The sequence below is a fragment of the Gracilinanus agilis genome, chromosome 3, assembly GCF_016433145.1.
Source record: "Gracilinanus agilis isolate LMUSP501 chromosome 3, AgileGrace, whole genome shotgun sequence".
Lineage (NCBI taxonomy): Eukaryota > Metazoa > Chordata > Mammalia > Didelphimorphia > Didelphidae > Gracilinanus > Gracilinanus agilis.
The window spans coordinates 612,994,530-613,007,080 of NC_058132.1; the positions used below are offsets into that span (position 1 = coordinate 612,994,530).

At 38.3% G+C, this 12,551-nt stretch overlaps 1 protein-coding gene across 1 annotated transcript in view; it reads left to right on the plus strand.

Annotated features, from left to right (window-relative positions):
• Nucleotides 1-12,551, plus strand: part of SMARCAL1 (SWI/SNF related, matrix associated, actin dependent regulator of chromatin, subfamily a like 1) — a 78,302-nt gene that overhangs the window by 37,292 nt on the left and 28,459 nt on the right. The window contains exon 9 of the mRNA XM_044669430.1: nucleotides 2,262-2,327. Within this exon, the coding sequence (XP_044525365.1) occupies nucleotides 2,262-2,327 (66 nt within the window). The remainder of the gene's footprint in view (nucleotides 1-2,261; nucleotides 2,328-12,551) is intronic.

The following is a 12,551-nucleotide window of genomic DNA, read 5'->3' on the forward strand; positions in this document are numbered from 1 at the left end:
GAGACTAAGGTGAATTGACTTGCCTAAAGTTATACTCATCTTTAAAATGAGGGAGCAGAAAGTCAGAGCCTAGCCAAGGTAATAGCAGAGGGGGGATTTGAACTCCGCTCCTTCCAACACCAGCTACCATGTTCTTCCTGCTTCTTCCTTCTGCCAACTACTTCCCTAAATGAAAGGGCATCTCTGTCCACAGAGACATCTTAGGTCCACAAGCAGGATATGCCTGGTGGGATCCATCATCAGACAGCCACCTCCTCCCTAAGCTGTCAGGACTTTTTTTTTTCCTACTCCTCTCTTCTTTAATCAGCTCATTCACAGGAGGAGGTGGCAGCTGTGTCTGGTTTTTGTTTGCTTGTTTGTTTTGGTCTTGGAATCCACTTGTTTTCCTTCCTTTAAAGGAAAGCTATTTTGTGTGTGTGTGTGTGTGTGTGTGTGTGTGTGTGTGTGTGTGTGTGTGCTCAAATTATTTAGCCCCAGGATAACCATATTCCAAGGATGTAACCTGCACCTGGCTGAATTGTCTTTTTAAGACATTTCTGCTGATTTCTGCTTTTTCTCCAGGGCTGGCTAGAAACAGGGAGAGGAGAAAGATGGGTAACCTCAAATAGAATCAGATCTTGAATTAGTGGAGCATCTTAGAAAGGGAAGAATAAGACCTCGGAGAGCCCATATACCTTCCTCTGAGCCCAGCTCTGGCCTTTCTGTTGCCTGATACATGCCCAAAACAACCTCCCTGAATGTCCCCAAGTTTACCAGCCCATCCTCCCACCCCCTCACCCCCCAAGTTTACCAGCCCATCCTCCCACCCCCTCACCCCCCAGGTAACACTAGACATGGTGAGTCAAATAACTGAAATGATTCTTTACTGCTTGCCTTAGTTTCCGATTACCAGCCCTTTGCAAGTGATGATTTTCAAACTTTCATCTAAGGATTAGTTTCCCAGTTCATTAGGAGAAGTGTGATGAATGTTGTTTCCTTCCCTGGCCTTGACAATTGTACTTAATTTGTCCAGAATGATATGAGTAAAACCTCCTCTGGGCTACCCAGCTCCTGAATTAATCAAGTTTTTATTGAGTGTCTAGCACTGTAAATGATACATTAAAAGAGTACTAGGTCCTTACCCTCAAGGAGTTTCCTGCCTGCTTTAGGAGGTAAGACATTTTAAAAAACAAGACCATACGACCATAACAGAATGATCCTTTTTTCAAAAAACAAATATACTAGAATTTTGTGTTTGGCTTCAAAGTGGTCACTTTGGAAGATTATGTACTTATTCCAGAGATGGACAGAGATTGCTCATTCCTCTTTTGGAGCTGTTAAGAAATGGCCTTTGGTGCCAGTTGAACAGCCTCACAATAAAGATAGTTTCTTTATTAATTTTATGTACCCCACTCTTCTTTTTAAATCTGGAATTCTACTTAACCTGATCTCTTTATCCCTCTTAGTCATGATTCTTGGCTTTGAATGGCTTGTCTTTATCATTATCAAAAATTAAATCCATTCTCAAAGAGCATCATGTGGACTCGAGGTGGTTTCAGAGGAGAGTTCCAACAATATAGTCAACTAGTCAATAAACCTTTATTTGCTGTTGCTGTTACAGTGGAGTGAGTAATAATCAGCCAATCGATAAGTGTTTATGCCTACTGTGTGCCAGGCACAGTGCTGCTACTAACAGCTAAGTGGTCAAGTCATGCCCATTAATCAGGCTGCTGTGAAGAGAATAGCCTTGAGAGCCATGAACAGGTTGTTACTAGGAGGAGGTGCAGGGGAGGACTATGGAGGGAACGCTGGCCCGAGAGCCAGAGAACTGCCTCTGATACTTAATTCCCATGGCCCTTGGACAAGTCACTTCACCTCTGTCAGCTTCCACTTCCTCCTCTGTGAAACGGAGGTAATCCTGAATAGCCCCTCGCCTTCCAGGGTTGTTGGGAGGATCCAAAGAGGGAAAATATAGGTAGTGTTTTGCAAACTTTTAAGCACTCTATCCATTTTAACCACTTATCCAAGCTCTCTGAGCTGTCATTGGAAAAAGCCCTGAATCTGGAGTGAATCTGGACTCGGTTACTGAGTCCCAGCTCTGCCACTGCCCAGACAAGAGACTTTGAGGAGCCTCATTTTCCTCAGTTTTTGCCAGGCGGGAGTGTTAAGTGATAATGCTACCCCCTTCCTCCCCTTTCAGGGCAGCTTCGAGATTCAGTTCAGGAAGGGAACATTTGGGGGATTGGCCCTGGGAACTAGGAGTTCTGCTTGTCTCTTTTCAGGATGAGTCCCATTTCCTGAAAAACATTAAGACGGCCCGCTGTCGTGCGGCGATGCCCCTTCTCAAGGTGCGTATGTGCTTCCTAAAGCCAGCTGGTGGGCTGGGTGATCCTGGAGGGGATGGGACAGTGGAGGTGCATCTGCAGAGACTCCAGGCAGACAAAACAAGTCTGACTTAGCCTTGTCTTCCCAGACAAAGGGACTTCATGTTTATTCAGCCCCCTCCAGTCTCCTTCTCTTACCTCCTTACCTTAGGTAAGTGTGGGGAGTGGCGCCATTGCTTTCATCTCTGTGTTAGAGCTGGGACCCCCAGAGGCCCAAGGAACAGCTTGGGGATGTATCAAAGGAGGCCAGATCGTGGGTCTTGGTGAGGTGACAGGCAGAAGAAACTCGGAGCAAGAGGAGTTTGGGGGATTGAAAGCCAGTAAGGCGGAGCAGTTTCCTCTTACTTCCCTGCCTCGCTAATAACGCATCTCTGATCCTGTCTCCCCCATGAGGGGATGAGGGTACGAGAGGAATAAATAAAATAATAACTGACTGATATTGGCAAAGTAGTTGATTTACCTTACCTCTGCTAAGCCTCACAAGGACCCTCTGAGCTTGTCATCCCAGATAGTATTCCCATTTTATGGGTGAAATCATTGAGGCTTAGAGAAACTCAAGGACTTATTTGCCTAAAGTCATACAGTCAGTGATTATCAAAGTCCAGATTTCTGAATTATGAATTCAGCACTTTATCCACTGTGACATAGTACTTCTCTACAGTCATTATTCTTTTTATTATTGTTGTTGTCACAATAATGATAATTTTAATTGTCATTGTTATGATTACACGACAGCAATAAGTCATGATAATAGCTAGTTTTAATATAACACTTTTTAATTTTGGAAGGTATTTTACATGTGTGTCTCATTTCTCAGGTAGGCAAGTTTTACCAAATTAGAATCAAGCTCTGACTTTTCCACTCTCAGGGAAAGGGGTTAGATTGAATGGATTATGTTATGGATAATAATCCCCCAAATGGCCCTTTGCTTTACAGAAGGTGCCACACCCCAAGCCTGGAGGTTGTAGATAAGACTCCATCATCCATATTTCCATCCATTCTAGCCCTATGTGGCTTGTCTATGGGGCCATTCATGCATTCAGAAAATAAGGAGAATAGCCTCTGGTCTTTTTATTAATATGATGGAATGTCCTAAGAAATTATATTGGTTTGCTTTTCCCATAATGGACAGAAGGTCCACGAATCTTTTGGGGATGATTTTCTTAAATGTCATTTCTACTATGATGAGAGAAAATTTTTTCTCCCATGTCAGATTGTGTGTAAATCCATAACATTTTCAAAGGAGCCCATTTGAGTTGTAGATTGAACTCACAAAAGCATCCTTTTCTGATTTTGATTTTCATTTTGTCAAAGCAGATTTCATTTTACAACCATATTTTTTTTAATTCAGTTTTTGCTACTTCAGAAAATACTTAAATTTTGTGTTAAACAAAATTAGGAAGTCAGATGACACACTAAATATTGGTCAAATTTAGAAGCTGAAAACTGATGAAAATTTTTCTTCTTTAAGTGTTTTTTAAAGATATCCTTTGAAATAGCAAGTAATATCCATCTTGCAAGGCTAAATTATTTTGAGTGTTGTAAATTAAAAAATAAAAATAAAAAATTCTTCATTGAAAACCTTGATTCCCACTTCCTACTTCTTATAAATATTTATATGTCCATAATCATTATGGGCATGCTTAAATGAAGCATTTTTCCCAGGGTGACAATCCTTCTTTGGAGAGCACTTAATATGCCTTTTTAGAAAAAATCTTGCTAGAGCAGAGTATTGTGGTTCTAATATTACAGCTATAACTAAAATTAAATTTGCCTGGCTTGATTGTTTAGACAAAAGAAATGGCACAATAGATAAATTACATCATTAAATGTTATAATACGAAACCTTCTTAGCATCAGCCTTATTAATGTTGGCATCTCCTTGTTAGCCTAAACGGTGCTGCATATTGCTTTCTCCAGAATATACGATTGCGATCTCTACCCTTTAAAGTAGTGTTTGAATTTTTAATATCTTGTAGTAGTTGAATGTTTTTCAGAGCAACACTGTTACGACTAATCTCTTAACTGCTAATTCATATATATGGTTCTGGTTTTGGTATAGGACACTGATATATGAGTACTTTTAAATAGTCCCTGCGAATACGTCCTGTGAATTATGTTGCTGCCATTTATGAGGGTTTCTTGAAATCAATCTCTCCTGTATCTTCACCTTTGCTTTCAATGCACTGTTCTCTGGGTTATAGTCAGAATTGTGTTTCTCCTGTTGGCCAGACTCATCTTTTGTCCTTATTTTGGTCTTTTATCCTCTAGAGGGTCATTTGAATAATCTTGGATTGAGAAGGCAGGTAGAAAGTGTTTTGATCCTAATACTATGGGATTAGCCCTTTGATTCTTTGTGTCCTAGTCCTGGGTATTGAAAAACAGTATCTTATCACACCAGGTCAACTGCTACATGATGAGGAAGGTAAATGAAGTCACTCCCAAGAGAAATTAGGATAGGACCTTGAGTGCCAACAATCTTCATAAAAAATGGCAGCCTCTTAAAAGATAGAACCTGTGAACAATAGAAAAGTAGAATATCTCATCGCTAGAATCCTTTTCTCTTGAATTAGATGAAGTATGGTCATCTCGTATGCTATCTTGATCAGGCTATAAAATGTGCTAGTCTGTTAAAATTTTGTTCACCTCTGTGATTTTTTTTAATTAAATTTTACTTTTTTCAATCAATGAAAATAACTGCTCTCTCCTTCTTTACTCTCCACCGCCTATGTTAAAAAAAAAAAAGTTCTTATAAAAATCTATAGTCAAGCAAAATAAATCCTCACATTGACCTTGTCAAAAAAAAAAAATCTTATTCTTGCATTATTGAATCAATCAAAGGTGGGTGGTACCCACCTCCCCTTCTTGCCTATTTCAGAAGACTTCTGGAATCATGGTTGGTCATTGCATTGCTGAGTGTCCAAGCCTTTCAAAATTATTAGTCTTTACAATATTGTTGTTGTAATATAAATTGTTCTCCTTGTTCTACTCACTTCCCTTAGCATCAGTTCATATACATCCCCTTTATTTCATAAAGCAGATAGCCAAATAGTATTTCATCATATTCCTGAACCATGACTTGTTTAGCCATTCCCATCCACATAATTTCCTTATTAATTCTTCATTTAATTTATCAGAATCTCATGGTAATTTGAACCTCAAAACAACCCTGAGAGTTAGATACTGTTGTTATCTTCATTTCCTCATGTGTAAAATGGGAATAATAATAGCATCTACCTTGTAGGATACTTGAGGAGATTAAAGTAGATAATATATGTAAAGCACTTTCCAAACTTACAAGGGATATAATAAGTGCTTTTGGCTATTGTGGAGACTTTAGATTAAATTATATTTCCATCTACCTTGAATCTCTGTCCCACTGTATTTTTTTACCATGTTGTTTGGGATATACACATCCAATATTTTCATGTTTTTGTTGTTTTTGCTATTCTGGAGGACTCTTGTTTACATCTCTTAATGTTTTTGCTTTGAAATCTGATTTATCTGATGCTCTGATTTTTCACAGGCCTGGTACAGCACAGACCATCTTTTAACTTTTAGGCTGTTTGTATTTTATGGGCAATTGCTGAGTTTTATTTCTTAATCGTCAGTGACCCTTCTTTTTATTAGGGAAAGTCAGATCTTTTAAAATAAATGTTATTGATACATTTGTGTAATCTCCCGCTGCTATATTTTTCTGCCCTTAATTGTTTACTATTCTTTGCTTTCTCTCTTCATTTATGTGATTTCTAGTGTGAACTTTCCATTTTATAGTTCCTTTTAAGCTAGTTTGGAAGGACTCAGGGTGCAGATTGAGGCATATACTTTTTGGATACAGCCAATTTGGAATTTGTTTCACTTGGCTGTGCATATTTTTTTTCCCCATTGGGGCTAGGAGATGGTAGGGGAGAGAGAGACAGAGACAGAGTTTTATTACTTGAAAAAAATTAATTTAAAAATAAATTAGAGGGGCAGCTGGGTAGCTCAGTGGAGTGAGAGCCAGGCCTAGAGACAGGAGGTCCTAGGTTCAACCCCGGCCTCAGCCACTTCCAGCTGTGTGACCCTGGGCAAGTCACTTGACCCCCATTGCCCACCCTTACCACTCTTCCACCTATGAGACAATACACTGAAAGTTAAGGGTCTAAAAAAAAATAAATAAATAAAAATAAATTAGATCAGAAGGTAGCATAATCTCATGTACATTTTTCTAATGTTTTAACATTGACGTTATTGCAACATAACTATTACCATTTCCCTGAGCTTAAATGCTTTGTGATTCTAGACAAATTCCAACACTAGCCTGTTTGTAAAATGGGGATAATACCCTTAGAAAGTCCTCTGTCATGAGGATCTTGTATTTAGAACCGGAGGGACCTTAGAGACCAACCTCATTTTTCAGATAAAGGCAAGCGAATCCTAGACAAGTTAAGTAACTTTGACCAAGGCCAAGTGGCCTTATTGAGAAACAAATTTAAACCCATGCCCTCTGGCTCCAAGTTCATCCCACGGTGCAGGGTGCCATCCTGCCTCTGAAATGAGATGATGAACATACAGTACTTGTAACCTTATGGCCCACTGGAGACATTGGCTGCCCCGGAGATCGGGGCATTATTTTTATCATTACATCTCAGCCCAAAACCTTTAACAGATGTTTGTTGACGTTATAAAATTTCATGTATGCCTTACAACTAATTCACAGCTCTAGAGTAGACGTTAGATTAGGAAACCTTCCCATCTAGTTTATTTTTCAATTGATTTTTCCCCCGAATTCACAAAAATTCCTTTCCCACATCTTTAAAGTCCCCCAGAACCTGACTTCTACCTGCCCTCCAGATCAGTTTCATGGTGCCTCCCTTCGTGTGCTCTACATACACACCAAGCTGGCCTACCGCTGTTTCCCAAAGTTAATATTCCAGCACTCGTCTCCACCTTTGCACAGGATATCCCTCATAACGTCAATCTTCTCCCTCCCCACTTCTGTCTCTCCTGATTCTTCCCTTTCTTCAAGGCTCAGCTCATCTGTCCCTGCCTCCCCCACCAACTACTTCCCTGGATCCATCTATAATTCTTGCCTCTAGCCGAATAGAAGCTTCTTGGAATCAAGGACTCTGGTTTCTGGCTTTACTACCACCATAGTGTGGACCAGGATGTCTCTTGGACTTAGTGGGCCTCTTCTGAGTCTCAGTTATTATCAGATGGGTGTTCATGGTTTCTGGTGGCTTTTGTAAGGTGTCCAAGATAAATAAATATAAGCTCTGTCTGGTACTCTGCTTAGTCATGGGCCCGTTTCTCTTAGCTTGTGTAATTTCATCACCCAACCCTTCAGCCATAAAAATATTTTTTGATGATATGAATGACTTCACTATCCTCAATAATACAGTGACTCAAGGCAATCACAAAGGACTTAGGATGAAAAATGCTGTCCATCTCCACAGAAGATGGAGGCTGAATGCATACTTTTCTTTTACTTTTCTTGTTTTTTTTTGTCAGTGTTTTTCTCTTTTGTAGCATGACTAACATAGAAATATGTATGCATGACTGCACATCTATATCAAATCTATATCAAAGTGCTTGCCTTCTCAAGGAAGGAAAGAGGAGGGAGGGAATTTGGAACTCAAAAATTATGAAAAATGAAAGTTTGTTTTTACATGTAATTGGGAAAAAATAAAATAAAAACATTCTTAGAATGTTACCAAAAATTTTGGAACTATGCTTAAAGGGCTTTAAAAGATTGCCTGCCCTTTAATCCAGCCATACCACTGCTGGGTTTATACCCCAAAGAGATAATAAAGAAAAAAACTTGTACAAAAATATTTATAGCTGCACTCTTTGTGGCGGCAAAAAATTGGAAAATGAGGGGATGCCCTTTGATTGGGGAATGGCTGAATAAATTGTGGTATCTATTGGTGATGTTGTACTGAATACTGTTGTGCTGAAAGGAATTCCATGTGAACTGGAACAATTTCCAGGAATTGATGCAGAGTGGAAGGAGCAGAACCAGGAGAACCTTTTACAGAGACTGATATACCGTGGCACAATCGAACATAATGGACTTCTCTACTAGCAGCAATGCAATAATCCAGGACAATTCTGAGGAACTTATGAGAAAGAACGCTAGCCACATCCAGAGAAAGAACTGTGGGAGTAGAAACACAGAACAACAACTGCTTGATCACATGAGTTGATGAGGATATGATTGGGGATGTAGAATCTAAATGTGCAAATATTAATAATATGGAAATAGGTCTTGATCAATGACACATGTAAAACCCAGTGGAACTGCTCATTGGCTATGGGGGTGGTGGTGGGAGGAGTGGAGGGAAAGAACATGAATCCTGTAACCATGGGAAAATATCCTTAAATATCCCCCCAAAAAAATCTGTGTGTGTGTGTGTGGGGGGGGTCAGGTTGGCAAAAATCATTTTTCTCCTAGCATCTCCAAATACTCTTTACTTTTTCTAGATGCTCATAAGAGGGGCTATCTTAGTAGCACAGTGGATTGAATGCTAGGCCTGGTGTTGGGAGGAATGGGGTTCAAATTTGGTCTCAAACACTTCTTAGCTATCTGATTCTGGGCAAGTCATTTAACGCTGATTGCCTAACCCTTGCTACTCTTCTCTCTTACAATTGATAACCTGTATTTGTCTTTATAAACTTGACAAGTACATGGTATGGGGGTGGAAAGTACAGATTTTCTTTGAAAACTATATTGGAATAGGACTTTTTACAATATCTCTCTTTATATCCATGCTGAGGTTTTCCATCCATTCTTACACAATTTTCCCCCCTAGTTATTTCCCTGGGTCCATATTCTAGATTACACCAGCGTCTAGTTCTGCCAGTATTTCTGTAGAGTGGATCTTTGTCTCTTTTTTAGGGCTGTGAGTTTCTCTTGCATTATTAGCATGCATGTTTGTAATTTTTCTGTGCTTTAGGTTTGCTTTATTCGTGTATCTTCAATCATTGATGGTTCTTTCATCTCCCACATCAGCTCTTCTCTACTAGCCTCTATCATTGTGGTTCATTCCTTTGTAATATTTACAAGTTTGAGATCATCTTTTTTTTTAATTTTTAAAAATTTTTATTTTGAATATTTTCTCCTAGTTACATATTTCATGTTCTTTCCCTCTCCCCCAAACCTCTCTAAGCCCCCTTAGCCGACACACAATTCCACTGGGTTTTACATATATCAAGACCTAATTCCATATTATTGATAGTTGGACTAATCATTTAGTGTCTACATCCCCAATAATATCCCCAACAGCCCATGTGTTCAAGCAGTTGTTTTTCTTCTGTGTTTCTCCTCCCACAGTTCTTCCTCTGAGTGTGGCTAGTTTTCTTTCTCATAAGTCCCTCAGCATTGCTCTGGATCCTTGCATTGCTGCTAGTAGAGAAGTCCATTATGTTCGATTGTACTGCAGTGTATCAGTCTCTGTGTACAATGTTCTCCTGGTTCTGTTCCTTTCACTCTGCATCAATTCCTGGAGGTCATTCCAGTTCACATGGAATTCCTCCAGTTCTTTATTCCTTTGAGCACAGTAGTATTCCATCACCAACAGATACCACAGTTTGTTCAGCCATTCCCCAATTGAAGGACATTCTCTCATTTTCCAATTTTTTGCCACCACAAAGAGTGCGGCTATAAATATTTTTGTACAAGTCTTTTTCCTTATTATCTCTTTGGGGTATATCCAAGTGCTGTGGCTGGATCAAAAGGCAGATAGTCTTTTAAAGCCCTTTGAGCATAGTTCCAAATTGTCACCCAGAATGGTTGGATCAGTTCACAACTCCACCAGCAATGCATTAATATCCCAATTTTGCCACATCCCCTCCAACATTCATTACTCTCCCCTGTTGTCATTTTAGCCAATTTGCTAGGTGTGAGGTGATACCTCAGAGTTGTTTTGATTTGCATTTCTCTAATTATTAGAGATTTAGAACACTTTCTCATGTACTTAGTGATAGTTTTGATTTCTTTATCTGAGAATTGCCTATTCATGTCCTTTGCCCATTTATCAAATGGGAGATGGCTTGATTTTTTTGTACAATTGATTTAGCTCCTTGTATATTTGAGTGATTAGACCTTTATCTGAGTTTTTTGTTATAAAGATTTTTTTTCCCAATTTGTTGTTTCCCTTCTAATTTAGGTAGCATTGGTTTTGTCTGTACAAAATCTTTTTAGTTTAATATAGTCAAAATTATTTATTTTACATTTTGTGATTTTTTTCTAACTCTTACTTGTTTTTTAAATCTTTCCCTTCCCATAGATCTGACAATTATACTATTCTGTGCTCACCCAATTTACATATAGTTTCCTTCTTTATATTCAAGTCATTCACCCATTCTGAGTTTATCTTGGTTTAGGGTGTGAGATGTTGATCTAGGCCCAATCTCTCCCATATTGTTTTCCAATTTTCCCAGCAGTTTTTGTCAAATAGCAGGGTTTTGTCCCAAAAGCTGGGTTCTTTAGGTTTATTGAAAACTGTTGCTTACCCCTAGTCTATTCCACTGATCCTTCCTTCTGTCTCTTCGCCAGTACCATATTGTTTTGATGACCGCTGCTTTATAGTACAGCTTAATATCTGGTATTGCTAGGCCACCTTCCTTCATATTTTTTCATTATTTCCCTTGATATTCTTGATCTTTTGTTCTTCCAAATGAACTTTGTTATATATAGTCTTTTCTAATTCAGTAAAAAAGTTTTTTGGTAGTTTGATAGGTATAGCACTAAATAGGTAAATTAATTTGGGTAGAATGGTCATTTTTTATTATGTTAGCTCGTCCTACCCATGAGCAATCAATGTTTTTCCAGTTATTTAGATCTAGTTTTAATTGGGTGGAAACAGTTTCATAGTTGTGTTTGTATAATTCCTTTGTTTGTCTTGGCAGATAGATGCCTAAGTATTTTATATTGTCTAGGGTGATTTTAAGTGGAATTTCTCTTTCTAACTCTTCCTGCTGCGATATGTTGGAAATTAAGGTCATCTTTTAGGGGTTATAACCTTTCTTTACGGTTTTATGTTCCTTATACTTAGTGCTAATTTGCACTTGTTCAAGAGTCCTCAACTGTTAGAATTTCTGTCATTCTAAGTATCCTCTTAAGGCTATTTTCATCTTTCTCTTTCCCATTGGAAAAGCAATTTTGAACTGAACTTAGAATGTTTAGCTGTTGTAATTTAAAGGTTCTCAGAGAACTGATGAACTCTGAATCCTTTTTTTACCTTCTACATTCTTATTTTATTTTGTTTATGTTTTATTTTGCAACATGGCTAACTCAAAAATGTTTTTAAAAATGATTTCTAAATGAGAACAAGGATAGAAAGCTAGAGATATATCAAAAAAGTGGTCCAGTATTATAGGGGTATTGTCAGCATCCCAGAAGTCTAGAATATGTCGTGTCTTAGAATAAATGCCAAATATTGTGAAAAAATTATTTAAAAAATTTTTTCCATGTAATTGGGAAATATTTAATGAAATTAATTAAAATAATTTAACAACAAAAAATGTTCTCAGAGAGGTCATAGAGGAGAATAGACTAGTAAAATTCATATTTGAATATTGGTTAGGACATTATTGAAGATAATATCTCTGGGAGAGCAGAACATAGGGAGGTAAAGGAGTTGATTTCTGAGAGAGATGGGATCTCTTCCATTATACTTTATATCACAGTATGTTCACTTGGAATACTTCTTTATATCACGTAACTACATCTGACTTTCAATTATATGAATGCAGATTATTCACTATGGATTATCTGTATGTGTGTTATCCATGGCAAGTTTTAAATATCAGGCTGTCTTATTTTTTTATCACTCAGCTTGTTTCCCTACCATTTGTCCTACCTCCCTCTGCCATTTAATTGACATATACCGGTGTTTTTATTTTTTAATAAAAACAGAGTTTTTGTATCCCTACCATTCTAGAAATTCAGGAACTACTAGTGGTCCCAATTCCACTATTAATTATCTAGTGAGTTTAAAATCTGCAGTTTCTTACCTGGGCTGATTGGCTCCTTCGTGGGCAACCTGATACATGTACCCCACTTTCCCCCCTCCAGGAGATGACCGTAATGATGCTGAACTTAATACAGACAATCTGATCAGCTTAGCCCTTGCAATCCAGAACTCCTGAGCTTGAGAGCCACTAACCAAAGCCTCCCAGTAGCAGGGATTATAGGCTTGTGCCACA